The 22553-nt window shown below is 36.9% G+C and overlaps 1 protein-coding gene across 9 annotated transcripts in view; it reads right to left on the bottom strand.

Annotated features, from left to right (window-relative positions):
- Positions 1-22553, bottom strand: part of NOX4 (NADPH oxidase 4) — a 151982-nt gene that overhangs the window by 61055 nt on the left and 68374 nt on the right. For all 9 annotated transcript variants that reach the window (XM_070490467.1, XM_070490472.1, XM_070490469.1 and 6 more), the window contains one exon: positions 10538-10598. In XM_070490467.1, coding sequence (XP_070346568.1) covers positions 10538-10598 — 61 coding nt within the window. The remainder of the gene's footprint in view (positions 1-10537; positions 10599-22553) is intronic.

Genomic DNA, 22553 nt, shown 5'->3' with positions numbered 1-22553 from the left:
CTGCCCCAGCATGGCATGGTGAGCGGTGCCAGGTCCGCGCCCAGGATTTGATTGGGCAAAACCCTGGGCCGCCAAAGCGGAGCTCGAGAACTTAACCACTCGGCCACGGGGCCAGCCCCAGAGCAGTAGCTTTTTTACTAGACACTATTCTCAAAGTTCCCTTACTCTATTGCCTTTGAATCCACAGAAGATAAATACCTTCCTTTGGTATTAATTTAGCTGTGTTCATTTGGATGACATTAAAGAACCTTATCTGCATGGTAATAAGCCATCAAGTTACAACTTTGCTTTGAAAATTACAATCTGTTTAGAGAACAGGAACTATATTCATTTAGCTCCCTTTATAAAGGCTTAGCAAGTGCATCAAACAAATGAATCTTTTAAAATGTTCCTCGTGGTAACAATAAGGGCACAAAACTCTTGGCTTTTTGCCTTTTTTGAAATTATTTACTCCATTAACACTAGACTGACTTGGCAAAATGACATATATCATCTTGGCCACCCAGTATATTACTGTTAGATTTTTGACATTGCTTAAGAAGCTACGTTACTGAGAAAATTCCTCACTATTCTTCTTGTCCTTCACATTATCCAGTAAAAACAACCAGAAAATAGTAGATAACAGTGAATCCAAACTTCTCTTAGGAACAGAACAATTCTTAATAAAAGCATAAGAATCCATGTAAACAAAACATTTGCTATAATTACTTTACTTCCAGGTCCAGAAATTATATAATTGCTTATCTTCGGAAATGAAAAGTAACATTTTTTTATTGCATAGAAAACAAGTTTTTTGTATTTTCCCCTATCTTTGGGGTTGTAAAAAGACTGAACTAGAATAAAAGTTAACGAGTAGTGAATTCCCATCATTTACTAAGCAGTCTCTATATTTTCTGTGGCATTATAAGTGAGCTGTCATCTGCTAAAAAATGACTGCATAGAATTCATGTTCATGAACTGAGAAACCACGGGGAAAACAATTTATTCTCTCTCCTGAGAACAGATGGGCATTTAAATTGTAATATAGATTTCTCATTTCCCTGACAGAAAAATTTCCTTGATTTCTGGGATTATGAAATATGGAATTTAACCCCAGCTCATATTTATTGACTAATTTATTATATTATGATAGCAAATGATTTATGTTAAATTCTATCAAATTAACTAATCAATTGTCCTTAAGAGACACAGAGACTCACATGAGGCTAGAATTATAGTGTTCCATTATCCAAATAATATATATTTTAAGACATAATATGTTAATCCTCATCCTAACCCAGATGTACCTAGATGGATACACAAGTAATTGCATACGTATTTGTTACTTGTGTCCCACTGCTAATCACAGGCCAGATCAGGATAAATTCAATTACTCTCAGAGTTCTGGGGGAATTTAGAAATAGGAAGAATTTAGAAATAGGCCCATTTGCTATGTACTTCTTTTTGTACACTAACTCTCTCTACTTACTGGTCTCCAACTTACTCAGTAATTCACCACAATCTGTACCATCCCCAAACTGCTCCCCTGCATTTTCCCATAAGATGATTTTTATAAGGTTAGCAGTAATCCCTTCCAATAGTTATTGCTTGATCCTATTTCACTGGACACCATAGACCATTCCCTCCACAGAAATTTTTATCTCCTCAGCTCCCTTGACACTATGACAAATCTTTAATTCGGCGTCTTTGCTTCTAACCTGTTCTATCTCCTTTCCAATCTGTATAACACCAGCAGGGTGACCCAAATAAAGTAAAAATTTGATTTCAGTTCCTGTTTAAAGCCCTTCAGGTTTTTACCAACATCTTTAGAGAAAAAGGCTGAGCTTCTTAGCAATTCCTACCAGCTTCTCCACGACATGAGCTCTGGATGCCACCCCAGCCGGGCCTTCCAACAGCATGACATTTTCCTGATTTTCCGTGATAGTTCACCCCTCTTAGCCATTATTCAAGCTTTTTCTCTCCCTGGAATCTCCCACTCTGGACAAGTCCTACTTATCCCTAACACTCAGTTTGGCCTAGAAAGCCTCCAAAATCTCCCTCCCAGAAGCATCTCCTGCCTTCATTTTGATGGACACTGTATTACATTTGTTTATGTATCTGATCCCCGACCCACTAGCTTGTGAGTTTTCGTGAAACAGAGGATATGCCTACTTGCTTGCTTTTTTTTTTATCTTTCCTTCCTTCCTCACTTCATATCCACCCTCCCTCCCTCCCCTTAACGAATATTTTCCTTTACTAAGAAACACCATTTCAATAGGCCCTTGAGTACAATGGTGAGCAAAAAGAGATGCAGGTCCCTACCATGATAATGCTTATAGTCTATTGAAAGAAACTCATTACACCAATGTTCACTCTTTGAATACATAGTTACCAATGGAGATAAGTGCCCTTAAGGAAAAAAATATAGTGATGGCAGCATATAAAAAAACAACACCTAAAACTGAGGCATCTAGACCGCTTCTCAGAAGTGACTCCTGAGTTGTGGTTTAAAGATACTAACTATCTGTGTGGGTAGGGGTGGGTGGGGGTGGTGGAGAGTACTGTAGACATATGAATCAGAATATGTATATGGTGGGAGGAAGCAAGCGAAACAAAAGGAACCGAAAGACCAGTGTTGCTGTTGTGCAGAGAAAAAACACATTGAATTGAGATGAGAGGTAGGTCAGGGCCAGAGCAGGGAAGCCCTTCTAGGCCACTGTAAAGAATTTTGTCTTTATCCTATGAGCAATAGAAAGCTATTAAAGTGTTTGAAGCAAGGGAAGTGATTTAATTTGATTAATGCTTTGAAGTTTCTATGGCTACATGTCAGAGAATGGATTGGAGGTGGCAGCTATAGTGAATTTAATCAGGAGTTGACCAATGCTGGTTAAATCCACCTCCCCATCTGCTCAATAGCTAATCTGAAGAAGTGAACTACGCCTGGACAAAACTCACAATTATTCTGACTTGTCTCACTTTACATTTTGGACTATATATCAGTAGGCCTCTTGGCCCACCTCAGAAGGCCCACCATGCTTCACTCAGCAATTTACTATTTCAAATGATACATTACACCTTCATCATTCTCCTCAAAATTCAACATACCGTTCTCCATCTTCAATCTCAGTAATAACCTTACTATTTATTTCACCAAGAAAACAGGAGGAACTAGAAGAGAAATCCCATTCCTCTCACTCCAAGTCCACCAACCAGAGTGGGCCATGCTCTGTAATCATCTTCTCTGGCTTCCCTCCTGTTGTAAAGCATGAACTGCCAGTGGCCTTATCTGAGGTCAACTCCTCCACTTGTACACTGGAATCTGGTCCTTCTGGAATCCATTAGGAGGCACTCGTGGATACTTCTCCTATAATTATACCCTCTATCTTTCCAGCAATATCAATTTTTCCCTCTCTATTTCATTCTCATTATTCATATTGTACCCAGAAGTAAATAAACACAACATAATAGCTCACATTAAATATATATGTGCATAAGCACATACATATAAAATTATGTTTATATATATTCATGTTGTACATGCTCATATATCTGCCTTGTCCCTATATCCTTCCCCCTTCAGCTACTGCTCTATTTCTTTATTTCATTTTACATCCAAACTCCTTAGAATTTGCGCCATGATGTTTTGGCAAATATTTAATAGCCAGGTCTTTCAAAAAATTTTTTTAATCCCTACTTTATGGTGTTTGTCAACTTCTGTGGACTATATACTCATACTGAGGATGATTTAAAGCTATCAAACTTGACTTCACTGAATGTAGAGTTGGAAGAGAAGCATCCAATGACCCAATAAGCTCATAGGAACTGGCACCAACACACCACTGGATTTGTCTATACTTACCACCTCTACTTCTTCTCTTACTATTATTATTTCTCAAATCTACTTCAGTTAGGCTTCTGTTCCCAGCATTCCATTAAAAACAACTCCCAAAGTCATTAATTCAGTCCTCATTTTACTTCACTTCTCAGTAGCAGTTGTTTCAATTAATCAATTCTTCTTTTTTGAAACACTGTCTTGGGGTGTCCAGGACTCAAATTTTCCTGGTTCCCCTCTTACCTCGATGGCCACTCCTTCTTAGTGTCCTTTGCTGGACTCCCTGTGTTGAAACGTCTCAGGGCTCAGTCCTCTGTTATATTTCTTCTCTATTTACACACATTTCTTAAATTAGTCTCAATATGACAGCTCCACCTCTTAGGGGCAGTTTTGAGAACTTTGGAGGCAATTTGGTTCTCACAATGATGATCAGAAGTTACCAGATTTTAGCAAGTAGGGGACAGAGACACTAGACATCCTGTAATGTTGTGGAGATTACTATGCAACAAAGACTTGCCTTACTTCCTGCGTGCTTTTCAAGTGACTTGCTGTATACTCATGTAAATAAAAAACTCATTTATAACTATAAAAAAAAGCCAAGTTTTTGCAGGATTTCAATATGCACTGAAATTTCCCGGATTGCAACCACTCTGTAAATTGAAGTACTATTGTAATCTATTGTGTCTAGAACTTAACCAAAAGATGTTCACCATTTTGGAAAATCACATCATAAATTAAACAGTACTCACAGTATTTCAATTCTCCTGGGAATCTGCATTTAGAACTGTCTTATTCATAATCTTTCTGTATGTGGGCCTAGTCACCTACTTCATTATGACTTCTAGTGTAGTCATGATTGAAAATTAAATATTAAATGTAAAGCACTTACTATAAATTATTTTAATAGCTCATATATACTAATGCTAGGACATTACATTGTTTTTTATAAATTATTTGTGTACATAATATGTGTAAATTGCATTTTAAGAATGTAAAGTGAGCACATAAAATGCTATAAAACAAGGTGCTGGATCTTATACAGTTGAGAATTGCTGCCCCAGGTGATCCTTTCCAGCTTCAAGGCTTTAAATCCATGAATACACTAACGATCCCCAAATGGAGATCTCTAGCCCAGACCTCTCCCTGACCCCAGACTCACCAATGCTAAGGTCAATGCAATCACTTCTTGGATGTCTAAGAGGCATCTCAAATTTAAAATGTACAGAACAGAACTTTGAATGTCCACTCTTGCCCCCCCAGTATGCCACTGTTTTCTTTATCTCAATAAGTAGCAGTACTGTCCACTTACTTATTGAAGCTAAAACCCTTGGCGTTATCTTTGATTCCTACCTTTTCTTACACCTTACCTCCAGTGCACCCGCAAAACCTGTTGGATATAACTTTAAAATCCACCCACTTCTCACGACCCAGTCACCAGCACCCTATGCATAACTAGCATTTTCTCTTGTCTAGACATCAGCAAGTGCTTCTCTCCTAACTCTTCTCCTAATTTTCACTCTTGCCCACCTCCATCATATTCTCTACATAGCAGTCAGAGTTACCATCTTAAAAATGTGAGTCAGACCCTAATCAAAATCCTCCAATGGTTTTTGATAACATGTACAATAAAACTGAAGTTTGTTAAGTGCCTACCAAATCTAGTCCACGGGTATTTCTCAGACTTTATTCCCTACAACATTCCCACTTACTCACTCCTTTCCAGCCACACTGTACTTCATAGTGGTCCCTGAACACAAACATTTGACTGCTTCAGGGTTTTGACACTTCCTCTTATCTCTCCCATCTATTAGCCCTCTGGAGTCAGTGCTCTGTTCAGCGAGGCTTTGCTGACCTCCTATAATAGGCCAGGTCTAGCCAAAACCAGGAATAACTAAACAATTTAAATGGAAGGAATTTAATAGAGGGAACTAATGACTCAGGTAAAGGAAGAACTCAGAAGCCAGAATAAAGATAGTGAAGAAATCCAGAGAGTAGCAGGAAGCTGCTACCATCCATAGGTGCTAGTGGGACACAGGGTGTAGGTGAGGCTACCAGAACCCATCAACCACATGGCAGGAGGCAGAACCACCACTGAAACATCTCCAAAATGATGATACATCTCCCTCATCCAAAAAAAAGTTTGACCCGTTTTCTAAAATGCTCAGGATTCTCACCTTCTCCCTATTCTCTCTAAACTCAGTCTTTCTTTTCAAAAACTTCGGTCTGCCAACCACTAGATGGTACATATTAGAACAAAACAGATAATCATTCAGATGTAGACTTCCAAACTATGCCTTTTATATCTCAATCAGATTAAAACCCACGTCCTCCTCTAGCCTATAGTGCCTGATCCGCCGCTCACCTCTCTGATCTCATTTCCTACTACTCTCCTCCTCACTGTCTGTATTCCTGCCCCACTGGTCTCCTTGCTGTTCCTGGAATATCCAACGTTTTTCCCACTGCAGGGACTTTGCACTTACTATTTCCTTAGCCTAAACATACTTCTTCCTGAAATCAACCTCACTCACTCCCTCACCTACTTATACATCTGCTCAGAAAGTCCGTAAACACCCTATCTAAACCAGCACTGCCACCCTTCATCATTCTGACTCCCTTACCTTTCTTCATTCTTCTTTGTAACACTTATCACTATCTAACACATTATATATTGATTTGCTTTTTTGTTTATTGGAGGTCTCTACTGACTAGACTCCAGTCTCTATGACAGCAGGGACCTTGTCTGTTTTGGTCAATGTTGTATCTCCACAGACTAGTGCAGTGTCTGACACACAGTGGGTGTTTAATAAATATTTGATTATTAGCCAAAATAATAGATAGTTTAAATGTTATCTTCCACAAATAATTAACCATTATACTTTGCTGGTCATAGCAACAACAACTAAACCAGTATTTCTAGTTACTCATTTGTAGATGTAGCAATTGATAGTTCATGTTTGTTATAGTCTCAGACTCAAGTTTACACTGTGTGAACATGAATTATGTAAACCCATGGTATTTCATATATCCAAATATGATTTGTGCTGCTCAAAGAAGTCAGTTTGCTCAAACTTATTTTAGATCTCTTCTTTGGGCAAGTCCTTCAAAACAGGCTCAGTATTCAATAGGAGTACTTTTCTTTTTTTGCTGTTTTGCAACAACCAGAAGCCATTCACAGATATATATAGTGTAAGGTAGATGTCATAATTGTTCCAAATTATGCTTTCATTATAAAATAGTAGCATTATTATGATTTAGTGTGGTCATAATCTGACTTACAAGGAGTTCCCAAAATGAAAAGAAATTTTAAATACATTACACATATTCTGTTTCAATCTTTTTCATAAACAATCAGCTAGATGAAGTACGAAACACACTTGGCTAATACAGTGATACAGAAGCAAACAGAGCTAGAGAGAGAGTGATCACCTCTCTTTTGGTCCAGTCTTTAACCAAAGCTCTATCTAAAATGCTTGTGACACTTGTATTGATAAAATACTTCTGATACTTGTACTGTATCAATGTACTATGTGATCAAGGCAAATCCATGATATTATATGGCCCTATTTTCCCACTTCTAATCCTCAAAGTTAACCACATCTTTTGATTGTAGCAAGATTTTGCAATAGACAACACGGGAATCAATAGCTAAGATTCAAGGCAATGTTGTTATGTGATGCATACAATGAGCCCTTTGTTGCATGTTTATCCAGTGATTGTCAATGTATTAATTATTGAATGGAACAATGACAAAATTTTTAGATTAATTGCATGTGGATATGATGTACATAATGCTTTTGTAGTAAAACTCAAAGCTCTCTAGAGTAAGCTGCTATTTAGACCACTAAAATAACCAACAGTGTAACATGATCTCAGACACAATTCAACAGTAATGATATTTAATGAAGAAAGTAACAAGACATTTTAGACAGTCAGAATGATAATCAAGCCAACAGGCAATCTGTGATCATATATTTGAAATTGGAAAGCATGGCTGATTCTAGAGGAGCAAAAAGATATTAATTCAATTCTCTCTACCCCCTCTATCATTATTATTTCAAGGAAAAAATGGAATTGTGTTGAAGAGGTTTGGAGAGTTTTCTAAATATAATGAGTCTTTCACCATACTTACAAGATGCAACCAGAGGCCTGATTAAAATAAAAAGCTAGACAACAAACACAAAACGTGGATGCCTCCTTGTCCTGTGCTATATAGCTGCTTCATTTGCTTCTTGGGTATTCTACAACTGGGTGTAGTTGATAGTCTTGGAAAGATCATCCATGGGGTGGTCTTAAATCTGTTCTTTAGACTTGCCCACACATGCATATTTCAGGGGGAAAAAAGTCACTGCAAAATATCTCTAAGTCAGTTTAGAAAAGTAAACCTCTGATATTCAACTTCTTAAGCACCTCTTTGATATTTCCTGTTATACCTACTGCTCTTAATACTGAATTTTAACCAATTCTTTCAGAATAAAAACCAATAATCCTTAATTTCAGGAGAAATGTTCCCATTTTTCCTTCCATAATTGTAATTCCATTGTTTTAAGACAGTTAAACCTTTTTTTGAACTAAAGTGCCAGATAGATTTAGGGATTCTCTGCATGAATGCTTGACATTCTTTCCCAAATCAACAGATATTTAAAGTCAACAACCAAGAAGGTCTATTAATCGAAACGCATCTAACTGGAACCAAACTCTTTGAACAGAATGATCTTGTTTCACTCTCAATGACATAGTACATAAAAACGAGGGATAAAATTAAAACTATTAAGTGTTCCTAATAGAGAAGATTAAAATAAATGATGAGATAATCAGTTATTTTAATGAGCTACTGACAATGGAAAATAACTTTATGAAGAAACTCAGTAACAATAGCTAGTAATAAGCCATCATGAAGTTTCTGCTTACCCTGATGAATTAAATTATATCTTCATTGTGCTTGTTTCCCTTCAGATATAGAATGGTACCAATTACCATTCATTACTGAAGTTAATTTTTACTGTATTGGAATTCTTACCAGAGAAGAACTTCACTCATTCTTTGTAAAACAGTGCAAAACAATTTTGATTATAGCTACTAGTTCTGGGCTTACCATGAGAATTACTACTCCCATATTATACCAGTCTTTTTCTAAACATGGACTACCATGATCTCTTCTGAATGCTATCAAATGAACAATATCTATTTAAGCCTGATTTTTCAAGATTCCAAACAGGTCATTACTGCTCAAAGATCTTTTTGTCAATTTCATTGTCTGCTCATTAAATCCTATGTTGCATATTTTCTCCATTTTCTTCAAGTCTCCAATTCTGAGCTGACTTCTCTTTCTATAGACAAAGAATTTTATACACACCATTATTTTTTCAAACTGTATAATATAAGCTCATTCAATTGTCCTTCTTCCTAAAATATTCCTTTCTTATTACACAATATCTTGTCTTTTCTTGATTTTTTACAGACATTAGTTCCCCCTTTCCAATGTTAACTTCTCATCCTCGGCTTGCAAATCCATTCCTTCCAGTCCCCAGTTTCCATCCCCACCCCTCCACTGACTCCTTCTCTTCTACTTTCCAGGACAAATAAGTCTTCCCTTGATTCTAATCTAACAAGTTATTAATACTATTTTCATTATGATGTTCCAAATGCTTCAAAGGTTCCCTAACATTTCTAAGTGATTCTGGTATCTTGTTAAGGCATTCAAGATCTTCACCAAGTTGACCCTAATGGCTTTTCCATCCCACTCCCCAGAACAAAATCTTTGAATTTGCTAGGCTGATTGACTCACCCTTCTCAAATACGGTTTAATCATTACCTTCCCTGATTTTTGACAATGCTGTGAATTTCACTTAAATGACCTACTCCTTACTTCATTTGCCCAATTTTTCAAGGTTCACCTCAAATGCTATCTTCTCTGTGAAGCTTCTCTTATAGCCCTAAACTACACTGAATTATCTTTTGCTGATTCCGTATAGTTTTCACAAACCAACTCCTAGTTTAGCACTCAATTAAAAAATATTTTTATTTACTTTTGCATTCATGTTTAAACCTGCATTCTTTCCTCTGAGTAACCAACCCAAACAACCAGCCACAAGCTAACATTTACTGAGCACTCACTTGTCAGTTGTTCCACTGGGTCAAGGGAATATAAAAATGAATGTTTCTTTTATTTACTCAGAATGCTTAATAAAATGCATCTCTCAGATAACAAAAAAGTATATATTGGATAAATGAGTAAAATATAACCAATAGACCTACTATTAAAAATGACCACTATTCCAAAGATGTTGTGGAGTTGCTATATATACAGATATTACCACATGAAAAGCTGTGCAAGAACTAGAAGATTTGTGTGATCTCAGTCCCATGTGTTGATTATTTTGACAGTAAAACCAACCCGTAATTTTAAAATCATGTTTTCTAAAAACCACATTTCAATGTCCCACTATTGCCAATACATCTGACAAGCAGACAGAAACCTATGATTTGCAAGCACAGTGAACAATACGTCATTAGCAATTACTGATATCCAAGGTATTCCAACTCCAAAAATGTACCTTATAAGAAGAAAACATGGATGTCAAAACTGTACAAGCAAAGAAAGAAAACAAAACAACAGCTTGAGAACATTTCTATACATGTTGGTAGTTCCACTACTTAAATCCACCCAAATTATTGTATGATCCATAATTTCAAAGCATGTGTCTTAAAACTTTATGTTCTACATACCTGTCCAGTCTCCTACTATTTTCAGGTGGACCCCAAATGTTGCTTTGGTTTCAGTAGGACACTAAAAAAAATAAAGACTAGAATCAATTCTGAATAATAATTATGTATTACCAGACCATGATCCAATTATAATTTTCATTCTTATAGCAAGTTCCCCAAATCAATAGAAAATAGGAAGAAACAAACTAAAAATCTATATAGATCCTCATTAGTGGAAGAAAGAAGCAATGTCAACTAGTCAGTAAGATGATACATTTCTCTAAAAACCCATAAGTACTTATATAAAATAATAAAATATAGTCTAAAACCACAGTATATTATAACCAACAACAAATCTTGGTTAAATATCTTTTGAGTTAAACTATTTAAGAAGACATGGTTTTTAAGCACAAAGGAAGAAATGGAGACTAATGATTTCAGTGTCTTTTTCCCTCCAGATATTATTATACACCTCACATCCTAACAAATTCCAAGGAAAAGAAAAAATAATTCTAAATGTGATGCAAATTTTCCATGTCCAATGAGGAAACTCCTACTTAAAGAGTTCTATGTCATTCCCTCCCTTAATTCTCAGAGGAAATTTGGAGTGAACTGGCAAGGGTACCAGGGAATGGGAGGGGAGTGAGTTGTGGTACTGGATGTAAGAAAAGTATCTGTGGCCCTACAGCTAGGAAATCTAGAAAACACCACATCATAAAAATGAGAATAATTTTTAGTTCACAATAAGAAAATGCAGAATCTCCTTTTACTTTCTAGAATCAAAATTCCTTATTACAATTCCAAAATTCAAACGTTCTCAAAAGTAAGTTTTTTTATAACTCACTTGGCGGCACTATCTGACTTGAACTGATGGGGAGGTAATGATGGAAGGCTAATTTTCTGGTATAAAAATTCATACAGAAGTATTTTCATACATAAATATCAATTTGTTCAAGCATGTTGCATCATATCCTGCTGGAGGTCTTATGTAATACATGGAAATGCACACATTTTAAAATCCACAAAATTCTAAATTCTGAAAATACATCTAACCTAAGGGTGATGGGTAAGAGAGTAAGAGATCATCTACCTGTGACTACTAAGTATTCACTGAGTAGCATGTGCCAAGAAGTGCTAAGTGCTTCATTTCCAAAATCTCACAATAACCCTGAAGAGTTATCTTTTGTAATTAAGGAAATTGAGTAATTGAAACTTAAAAATATTAACTTGCCCAAGAACATACAACTAGTAAAAAAGACAAGACAGACTGTGGATCCAGGTCTGTCGGACTACATAGTTCTTAACTATGGCAGGTTGCTGTCTCCACGAAAGCAAAGATATGGAAAATGAGTGAGGGTTACATAAGAAATCAAATGGAGTAGGAGGAAAAAAAGTATTTGTTGAAGATTAGTAGAATCAATATACAATAATATGAATTAAAGAGAAATTTGGGCTGAAGTTAAAGCACAGATGAAAGCAAAAGACAGTGGTCTTGAGGTCCTCATGACAGGGAATGTGTTACACATGGCAAGTCTTTAAGATCCTCCAGCTCACTGTGTTGACCAACCCCAATTACACAGGGATGCTATAAGCAGAGGAAATACAGGAAGATGAAGATACCACAGAGATATGTAAATAACTCATCAGTCAAAGAAGAAAGGCAGCTTGGAAATCAGTGAAAACTAAATAAAAAGGTAAGTATTAATCATTTGTTCACGACAAATCACAAACAAAAGCCCATGACATAATACACGTTCACGGTTGGGAACTAATGAAACATGAAATTTCCAAACTACTATTCTGCAATCGGTGCTTCTACTGGAATTATCACTGCTAACAGTAGTATAAAATATTAAAATAAATCAAAATATTATAAATTGATATTACTTAAATATTATTTATACTATTCAAATGATATTTCATTTATGACTCTAGTATTTAATAATTTGATTTACATTCTGGTTTTTAATAATTCTGAGATCAATCAGTTTTATCATTAGGAAATCTCCAAATAAAGTGGTATGATCTGTCAAAACCACCCACCATTTTTACATTTTCCTACCTAAGGCTGCCCAGAGCCTCTATGCAGTAGGAGTTGTAGCTTGCGGAAAACATGCAGCCCAACAGAGTCCTAAGCTACCAGTCTGATTGTCCACTTGTCACTTGATATTTCCCTCATCGTGAACTAAATCTTGAGTTCTGAAAAGAAGATCTAAGCCAAGAAGATATCAGAATACAGAGGGAAAAAACCTCTTTGACTAAGTGTGCATCTGGCTTGATTTAATCTCATAATGTATTCTAAAGGAAAACATACATTTTTGCCAAATACTCGTATCTGTTCTGTTTTTTCAGCGCAGACATTGTAAAAAATAATTACACATGAAGCTTAACATCCCCTGAGGTCTTGTAGGAGCCTATAAACCTTCCTCTTCTAAGGGCCGGCCAAATGGATCAGTATAGCTTTTAAGGCTGAGCTGGTTTTGAACAGATAAAACACAATATTGTTTCTCTCAAACTCTTGGGAACGATGTCTTTATAAGTTACTGATACTTCTTCAAACTAGCTAGGAATTAAGAAAATTCTAACATAATCTCTGTCCAATCGCATTGCCTCAAATTTGAAGGGGGCCTGCACAGAATAACACACAGCATGGCTTCAGCACGTGTAGTTTAAAACAATGATCGAAGATCTTAGAATCTCATTTTAGTAACTTTGCACAAATAATCATCTTCTGAGGGGGGCTGCCAGAAGCCCCCGCAACTCCTCCTTGCTCCCATTGAGCCGACTGCCTGCATGGTCAACCTCTGTCCCAAAAGTAGTGGAGGAAGCCAGGCAGGATCTTCATACCCTGAGAACAACATGCGTGGCCAGGGAACTCCTGGCCTCCCTCTCCACTCCTTATTAAACCCCCGTGAACTTTGGAGTCAAAAAAAACAGGGGCCAGCCCGGTGGCGTAGTGGTTAAGCTCAGTGTGCTCCACTTCTATACCCAAGTTCACCAGTTCGGATCCCAGGGGTGGACATACACCACTGCCAAACATTCTGAGGCAGCAACCCACATACAAAATAGAGAAAGATTGGCAGAGATGTTAGCTCAGGGCAAATCTTCCTCACCAAAAAAAAAAAAAAAAATCACATTTTAGTAGAATCACATTTTAGTAACTTTGCACAAATAATGTTCAGATTCACTAATGTTGCTTAAAGCACAGTGTAGTGATTCTTTAATGTTTTCTCACTATCCTTTTAATAGTGTTTAGAAAATTTCTCAAAAGGAAGGAATAATAAAATATTGATATCTATGGCTATCTTATTTCTCTTAGAACATTCAAAGAAATATGCTTACGACAATTTTTCAGTTAAAAAAGTTGAAGGATAAGTGTACTTAAGTTCACATTATTAAAATACAAACAGATATTAATATTTCTTCTCTATACATAGAAATAAGTTGAAGAGAACATATAATGCACTATTAGGGATATTAACTTCTGGGCAGTAAAATTGAAGACAGACAAAATAAGAAGTTTCATACACATTTATCTTTTTGAATTTATTATTAGCCTTTGTAGTAATTTTAAATATTTTAACGGTTAAATTTAAAATGTAAACAGTAAAACATTACTTGAGTCTTTCTTTAGTCTCCAAGATGAAGAGAATGGAGTTTGGCTGATGTTGACCTTAATATAAGGACAAGAATACACATCACCTAGTTTAAGGATAATAAAGTGACAGAATTTGTAACAACAGATCTAGAGGAATGTATCCTTCGATATCTTGGAGAAAAAATAACTTTTGCCTTCAACTTATTTGTTCACTATGATGTTGGGTTTTTAATGTTCTCAAATGACCAACGGTTTTATAACAGTCCCACAAAAAATATAAACAGATATTAAGTAATCATCTTACATTTGGGAACTAAATGTAGAAATGATGTCACTGCTCAAGGATTTAATCAACATGGAAGAGAAATTTACAAGCCACAATATGTTTATTCCTAAATCAAGAGGCTTGCAATAATAAATAAAAATGATTCTAAAATGGATGTTACTATATTAAATACTAAATTTTCAATGTAACAAATTCGTTAAACCAGAGAAAATGATCACAGAATATGATGTTTTTTAATCATTATTGTCAGGTCTTTATTTTTAACACTTTCTTCCAAAGCTCCAGCTTCACATTTTCTATGCCTGCTAGACATTTCCACCTGAAATTCACTCTAAATATAATATATCTAAAATTGCTGTTATCTTACTTCCCAAATTACCTTCTCTTTCTGATTCCCCTATGTCTGGACATGGAAGCTACATTCTTATCAGAACAGAGGCTCAAATTTCAGAGTAAGATCAGGTATTTCTGTTCCTGCCAGCGTTCAATCAATTTTCAAGTCCTTTCAACTATTCTTGCCAAAGACCATGTCTGATCACAGCAATCGCCTATTGATTAACCTTTAGCGTCCCCCTAAGGAAAAACACACACATTCTTTCTTTCCTGCAGTCTATGTTCAACCACATCTGTTCCAAATTCTTTCCAACTTTATATTCCATATTCCTCTTTGATTCATTCTAACCCAGCTAAACCAACATGGACCAACTAACACAGTTTCTTGCCCCTTCATCTCCCCACTTACTAGTCTACTCAATTAGAGTGACTTCATTCCTCTTTCTCACACTGAACCCTAGCAATTCTTTAAGGCCTATCTCAAATGCCACCACTTTCATGAGAAAATGCTGATTTCCCTGCCACGAAATTTCCTCACTTCCCTGAACTCCCAATTTATTTGACTTTTATGCCCTTCATTACAATCTACCTCTTTAATTTTTGTGTGTGAGTGTGTGAGGAAGATTGGCCCTGAGCTAACATCTGTTGCCAACCTTCCTCTTTTTGCTTGAGGAAGATTCACCCTGAGCTAACATCTGTGCATATCTTCCTCTGTTTTGCATGTGGGATGCCACCACAGCATGGCTTGATGAGAGGTGTGTGGGTTTGTGCCTGGGACCCAAACCTGTGGACCCTGGGCCACTGAAGCTGAATGCGCAAACTTAACTGCTACGCCACTCGGCCAGCCCCTACCTCTTTAATTTTGTATAATTGTTTCTGTATTAATATATTTAAATGTCTTGAGATCAAGAACTATTTCTAAATCATTATTATGTATTCATGGTATCTTACTTTTACTGGGTATGCAATCAAATATCAGCTTAATAAAATATTGGAGAATTAACCTGAGAATGAATAAAGACTTCAACGATAGGCAATTCTTCTATAATTTATTCCAACACTCAATGAATATGTACTGAGTATCCAAAATGCTCCACTGCCTATACTAGAGGTCATGTAATTTCACAAAGGAGATTGTTTTAAAAGTCAGAGAGGATATCATGAGCCAGGAGCACAAAATCCATCATAATTAATGCAGGATTGTGACCTTAAACATTTTGACAGACATAACATTTTAATGTTTACTTGAAGGAAAAAGTTGTTTACTTATATATTTGCATGAAAAAACTATACTCAATATTAAACAGAAAGATCCTGGAAGAGTATGTAAATGAGATTTTTACTAACTTTGATGGAATGTGTGCATTTGTCTCAACTCCCTCAAAAAAACAAAACACTAAAATGACATTTTAGGGATATAAAAAGACAACCACAAGACCAAAGTAACATGGGAAGTAATAACAACAATGGAGAGGTGTCAACACATCTTGAAAGGTGAAACATAGATAAGACAGCAGTTTGGGGACTCACTGAAAAAAACATATGAAGCTGAAATCCTACTACTTTCCAAAAGGGGATCACCTTGAGAAGCAAGCCCATCTTTCCCTCACAACATTGGGCAAACTCAGGTCTCACAGGTAATAGAAGGAAGCTGGGGCTGGTCGTAGGATTCAAAGGAAGAGTCAAATGTTCACGTATGTATATGAGATAATTTGACCTTCAGATTCACCTCACCCCAAGCAAAAGCCAGGCAACTACCCCTCCTCAAACCCAAAGATAAACAGAAGTAGCACAGAAAGGGCTCTAGATGCAGGAATAACCAGTACAGTGGAAAGTAGGACTGCCATTCAACTTTTCAGCAAATTTTTAATGAGAGCACACTATGTGCCATCTCAAACTTACATCCCAAAACAGAGCTCTTCAAATTCCCAACAGAACCTGCTCTCCCGACAGCCTGCCCTGCCTCAGTGTAGTTGCTCAGACCAAAAACATTGAACATCACCTAGACTCTTCTATCTCTTTCACATTCCACACTCAGTCTTTCAAGAAATCCTGTTAACTTTAACTTTAACGTATATTCAGAATCAGGGCCAGCCCCGTGGCCGGCTAAGTGATTAAGTTCGCGCGCTCCACTTCGGCGGCCCAGGGTTTCACCAGTTCGGGTCCTGGGTGCGGACATGGCATGGCTCTTCAAGCCATGCTGAGGGGACATCCCACATGCCACAACTAGAAGGACCCACAACTAAAAATATACAACTATGTACTGGGGGGCTTTGGGGAGAAAAAGGAAAAATAAAATCTTAAAAAAAAAATTCAGAATCGGACACCTCACCAGCTCCACTGTCACCACCCTGGTCCAAGCCCTCATCATACCTCAATTGGATGACCACAATGGCCTCCTAACTGGTCCCCCTGCTGCTGCTCTCGCATCCCTTCATGGAATCCTAACACCGCAGCCAGAGTGGTTCTGTTAAGCCACATCATGTCATTTCTCTACCCAGAACCCTCCAATGGCTCCCTTCTCACTCAGAGTAAAAGCTGAAGCCTTTGTAATGTCCTATAAATCCCACATAATCTGCCTCCTCATGATTTCTCTGCCATTATCTCCTCCCACCCTTCCTTTTTCTTAGTGTATCCCAGCCACACTGACCTCTGACCTCCTCTCTTCCATTGACACACACACACACATTCACACAGGTGCAATTCAACAGATATTAAGTATTACTCAGGGTGAAAACTGCCTGGTTTTTGAGCAGAGAAATGACAAGATCTGATTCTCAGTTTAAAATAATCACCCTGGCTGCTTGTTAAGATTAAATGGTAGCTCAGCAAGGGCAGACAGAGGGAGACCAGTCAGGTCCATACCTATCCAGATGGTAGTGCCTTAGACCAGGGAGGCAGCTGTGGAAATGGTGGCCATATTTCAAAGTTAGAGCCAAGAAATTTGTGGACAAATTGTTGATTACCTTTTTAAAAAGGATAAAAGTTAAGAACGATGTCCAGGATTTCAGCCTGAGCAACTTGGACAGTGGAGTTGGCATTAACTGAAGTGGGGGAAGAATGTGGGTGGAACAGGCTGGGAGGTTGAAGATTAGGAGTTCAATTTTAGACATGGTAACTTAGATGCCCTTTAGACATCCAAGTAGAAGTTTCTGATAGACAATTGGATATAGGACCCTGAATTTTAGAGTTGTGGCCTGGGCTAGAAAAATAAATTTGGAAGATGATAGTATACAGATGCATTAATAAGACTGGATAAGATCACCACAGAAATGAGTTTGGCTAGAGAGGAAAGGGGGTTCAAAGAATGGACATTGGAGTGTTCTGATATTTAGAGGTCATGAAGATGACAAGGAACAGCAAAAAAAGACTGAGTAAAAGTAGCTAGAAAATTAGGAGAAAAACCAGGTGAGTGGAAGTCCTGGAAGGAAAATGAAAAAGGTGTGTCAATAAAGCAAATGATCAGCTGTGCCAAATGCTGCTGAGAGGTCAAGTCCATTGATGACCGGAAAATGACCATGGACTTAGTAACATGGTCATTGCTGACTTTGGGAATGTTTTAGTAAAGCGCTGTTAGCAAAAGTTAGTGGATTTATGAGAGAATGAGAGGAAAGTAACTGAAGAACTGAGCAATGGGGCAGTACCTAGCAGGAGATGAAAGTCAAGAAAGGAACTTTCATTCATCATTTTCTCTTTGGTACCTAGGTAAAAGGAAGTATCAAAAGATGCCAATTGAATAAATCAAATTTAATATTAAATAGTAGACTTGTTCTGAATACATTGACCTATTTAAGTCCATAGTTATATGCAGGCTATCATTAGGCATTAAAAGAATATTTTCTTTTCCCTTGGAAAAAAGCCAAAGTAGAGCAGTTAGTTGATGCTTGACTTTTAGAGAATTCAGATGCTCTGTTAGGTTTCATGAATATTAGTGACTTTCTTGGGCAATTTCCACCACTGTGCCTGATCTATGGTTAAGACACATTGTTGCCTTGCTAATTTACCCTTTATCCTAGCTGAGTTTCTAAGTTGTCCAAGCAAAAGATTTGTGAAACCCTAGGGAAAAGCAATTTTTAAGAATTAGACAGATGAGAGAAAGACCCAAGATCAAAACAGGATGCAGACTTCCTGGTTATATTTAAACTCACAGAATTAAATAAATAATAACAAAAACGATTTGCCAATCTTTTAGAGATCCACGGTCATTCTTGTCTGGTTTTCACTGAAAACTGGACAGACGATTCCCAAAGAGACTGGTTGAGAAATTAAAAACACAAAGCATAAAAATGATGGCAAGTGCAGGCATGCTATGTAAAAGTACAGACAATAACAAACTAACAGCTAGACTCGCCTCTGACTCATGGAAAAATATGTGAAATCAGGTTATCCAAGCTTAAAAATAATGAATCACACAACTTAGAATACAGATGTCAGGAAGGCACGTGTGTTTCTGAGTAAAAATAATAATGGAAGGATATAAAGATATTTATGTACACTTCAATCCATTACTACCATAAAAAAGCAGATTCTGCATTATTTCTTTAACTGAGAATCCTTGAAAAATATTAATGAACACAATAATTAATGTCTACCTCAGTTAAATTCAAAGAGATGTTACATTTTGTTGTAAGCAGTAGGTTTTATGCTTTCTTAAGTTTTTAAAATCATTTCTGACTTACGTATCTAAATTAGATGAGAGCATACCTTAATAAAAGATTTGTTTTGGTAGAAAATCCAAACAACGGTAATTACAGAGCATAGCTGGAAAACACTTTTAGAGATCTACTATACAGTTGAAGAACAAAATACAAAACTCTACCAGTTTTTAAGCCAATAAAGAAGGAGAAGAATCTGAAAGCTTGAATTCTGGTTCCAACTTCATCATCAATTGTGTTTCTTTGGTTTCTCTGATCACTTAAACAATCTATGCTTTGGATACCCTCTCCCCACAACAACAACCAAAGAAACAAATTAATCTGGTATTTCAACTACAAATTTTTAAAGTTCAATGAATTTAGATAAACTAGGATTTAATGTGTCTCAAATTTAATTTCATGTTTTGAAAATAGAATAACTGGGCCAGCACAGGTTGCCTAGTGGTTAAGTTTGGCATGCTGTACCTCAGCGACCTGGGTTTGATTCCCAGACATAGATCTACACCACTCGTCTATCAGTGACCATGGTGTGATGATGGGTCACATATAAAATGGAGGAAGATTGGCAACAGATGTTAGCTCAGGATGAATCTTCCTCAAGGAAAAAAAAAAAGAATTATCTTACAAAAGGTATATTTTAGTACTTCTTTTCATATGTTTGTAAATATATAAAGTGCATATAAATATTAAATTTAAAAACACATATTTAAGTGTCATTCGTAGTAGAAACTGGTGCACTGTTTAGGTGCTCTTCCTTTCCCTCTTCCTCACAATTTTCAAGATCAAAACATTCATTTCCCAATCTCCCAGCTGCTGAAAGTGTTGCCTGCTGAGAGCTCACTTATGAGACCCTCCCCAGGAATTGCTATCCCGAGAAGAAAGCTTTCCCACCCATGTCTAAGTGCCTCACCTTGGAGAGATCCCAACTCCAATGACTGAGCAACTGGGGAGTACCAAGGTTTGGCCTCCAACTTCAAGATGGGACAGCTCTGAACTATCATTTTACCCTTAGGGCTCCTGTCCCATCTGCTGAGGACCCCACTGAGACTATATCACAGTTCACCCTCTGCCTTGCCCTCTCAATCCCTCCCTCCTTATCAGATGTTGTTCTGAGCACACGTCCCCAACAAACACCCTACATGCAAATCTCTACCCCCAGTCTGTTTCCCAGGAAACCCAACCTAAAACATCATTCATCCTAAAGGCTAGTAAACCACCAGAGGCAAATCATCAGTCCCCAAATGATTGTTTATAAACCAGTCTTTGGCTAGAGCTTAGTCAGTTACTACATGCAGCAGAACAAGGCAAACAAAATTCAGTTTAATCCTGTCTTGTTTCTCCAGTCATTATCTGAAACAACAACCATAACAACTTCCAATTTACTGGGAACTTGCTAGATGCCAAGCAGCATGCTTAGCACTGTCTAATTCATATTCACAGTAACTCCATAGAGAAGTTACTACCACTGTCCACATTTTATAAAGAAGTAAACCAAAGGTAAGTATGTTAAATATCTTGTCCAAGGTCATAGGGCTAAGTGGGGGGTCCAGGCCTCCAATCCAGGATGTAGGATTCCAAAATCCATGGTCCAAAAGTTCACAATGCCCTCTGATCTCTATCAACCGTGTCAGCAAACATGTGCTTGCTGGTTCTGCCCTGAGAGAATGCAGGTGCATTAGCAGGAAACAATCACAACTTCCTGGAAAAGCCTGCCAAATTAGCACGTCTTCCTTGCATAGGAAAGTCAATGTCAATTATAAGAAATGCTGAAGCACTTCAAGCAATTAAAACTACAACCTTTGAATTCCTAATTAAATCAGTACTCAAAGCTTAGTTTTACCTTGACTGATATTGTGAAAAATACTATAATGCTTTTGTGGCGTATCTTTTGTACTTTGCATTTTAAGTTTTAAAAGCTTAAGCTCCATTTTAAAAAATGAGATGAAACTCAAACTACTAAATTTGTAATTGTTGTGTATTTTATAGATTTGATTTTTCCCTACACTGGCACAGTATATGAAAATAAATATTCAATTTTTTCTAGCAGGGTAATTTATTTGGCCTTCAACTCTCCATAGAAGAACTTAGTAGTATAGACAATCCAAAACTATTGATCACATATTTCTCTTGAAAATATATTTTTATTGTTTCAGTAAATTTCTCTCCTAAGTGGTAATTCTTTTGTTTTTTTAACTCCAAGAACAAAGATGTCCAAAAGCAATAGGAGTTTCAGAAATATGAATGTCCTGAACACCAGTGGGTGGTAAGGCAGGAGACAGACAGTGCAGAATAGCTAACAACAGGCCTCTCAGCCAGGCAGGTCTGTGTTTGGATCTCACCTGGACCACTAACTAGCTGTGTGACTTTGGGCATGGTACTTAATCTCTCTGAGTTACATTGTTTTCTGGATCATATAGAGGTAACAATACATGTCTGATAGGAATAAGAGTAAGAAATAATATTGTCAATGTTTAGGAAAGAACCTCTTAGGCACTTAATTAGTAGGGACTATTATCCTTGACAAAAACTGGGTGTATACACACTTTTTAGTGGGAATCAGCATATGGGGAAATTGCTTTGTTTTGCTTTGTTTTATTTCAAAAGAACCCTTAAGGGAACTACCCAGTGAAAATATTTGAGAAGCATGCATTTTACATGCAAGTGCCAAATAGAAGTAATTGGACAAAAGAAGGAAATGGCAGGAAAAGACAGTAAATTAACATAATAACATAATGCAAAATTTAGCTTAGAAATGTTAGCTGTACTCAAATTCACTTTTAGGCAGCAGCAAGATCTGCCTCTTTTTACTCTTATGAAAACAGAAACTCCCTTGGGGGACAGTATGAATGAGCCAGCTAGCAATCCCCCTAAATCTGGGAAGGTTGCAAACCATTTCCTAAGCCGACACACAGTAGACGGTACACAGATGGCCTGATAAAAAGATTTTTTTTTTTTGCCTTAAAATTTCTTTTGGAAGCCAACTATTGCTGCAATTTAAAATATCTATGAGATACCATTCTTTTAAAAACAATTAAACCTTGAGATTTAATATAGCATAATCAAAACATACAAAAAAACGATGTTTAAAATAAGGATGGATGTGAATACAAAACCTAAACTTGCAAAATCAAGATCTATTTCTACCTGTAGGTTGCTAGGCAAACC

This window comes from Equus asinus, chromosome 20 (assembly GCF_041296235.1).
Source record: "Equus asinus isolate D_3611 breed Donkey chromosome 20, EquAss-T2T_v2, whole genome shotgun sequence".
NCBI lineage: Eukaryota > Metazoa > Chordata > Mammalia > Perissodactyla > Equidae > Equus > Equus asinus.
Note: the sequence above shows the minus strand (reverse complement) of the source record. Positions and strands in the feature narration are given on the sequence as shown.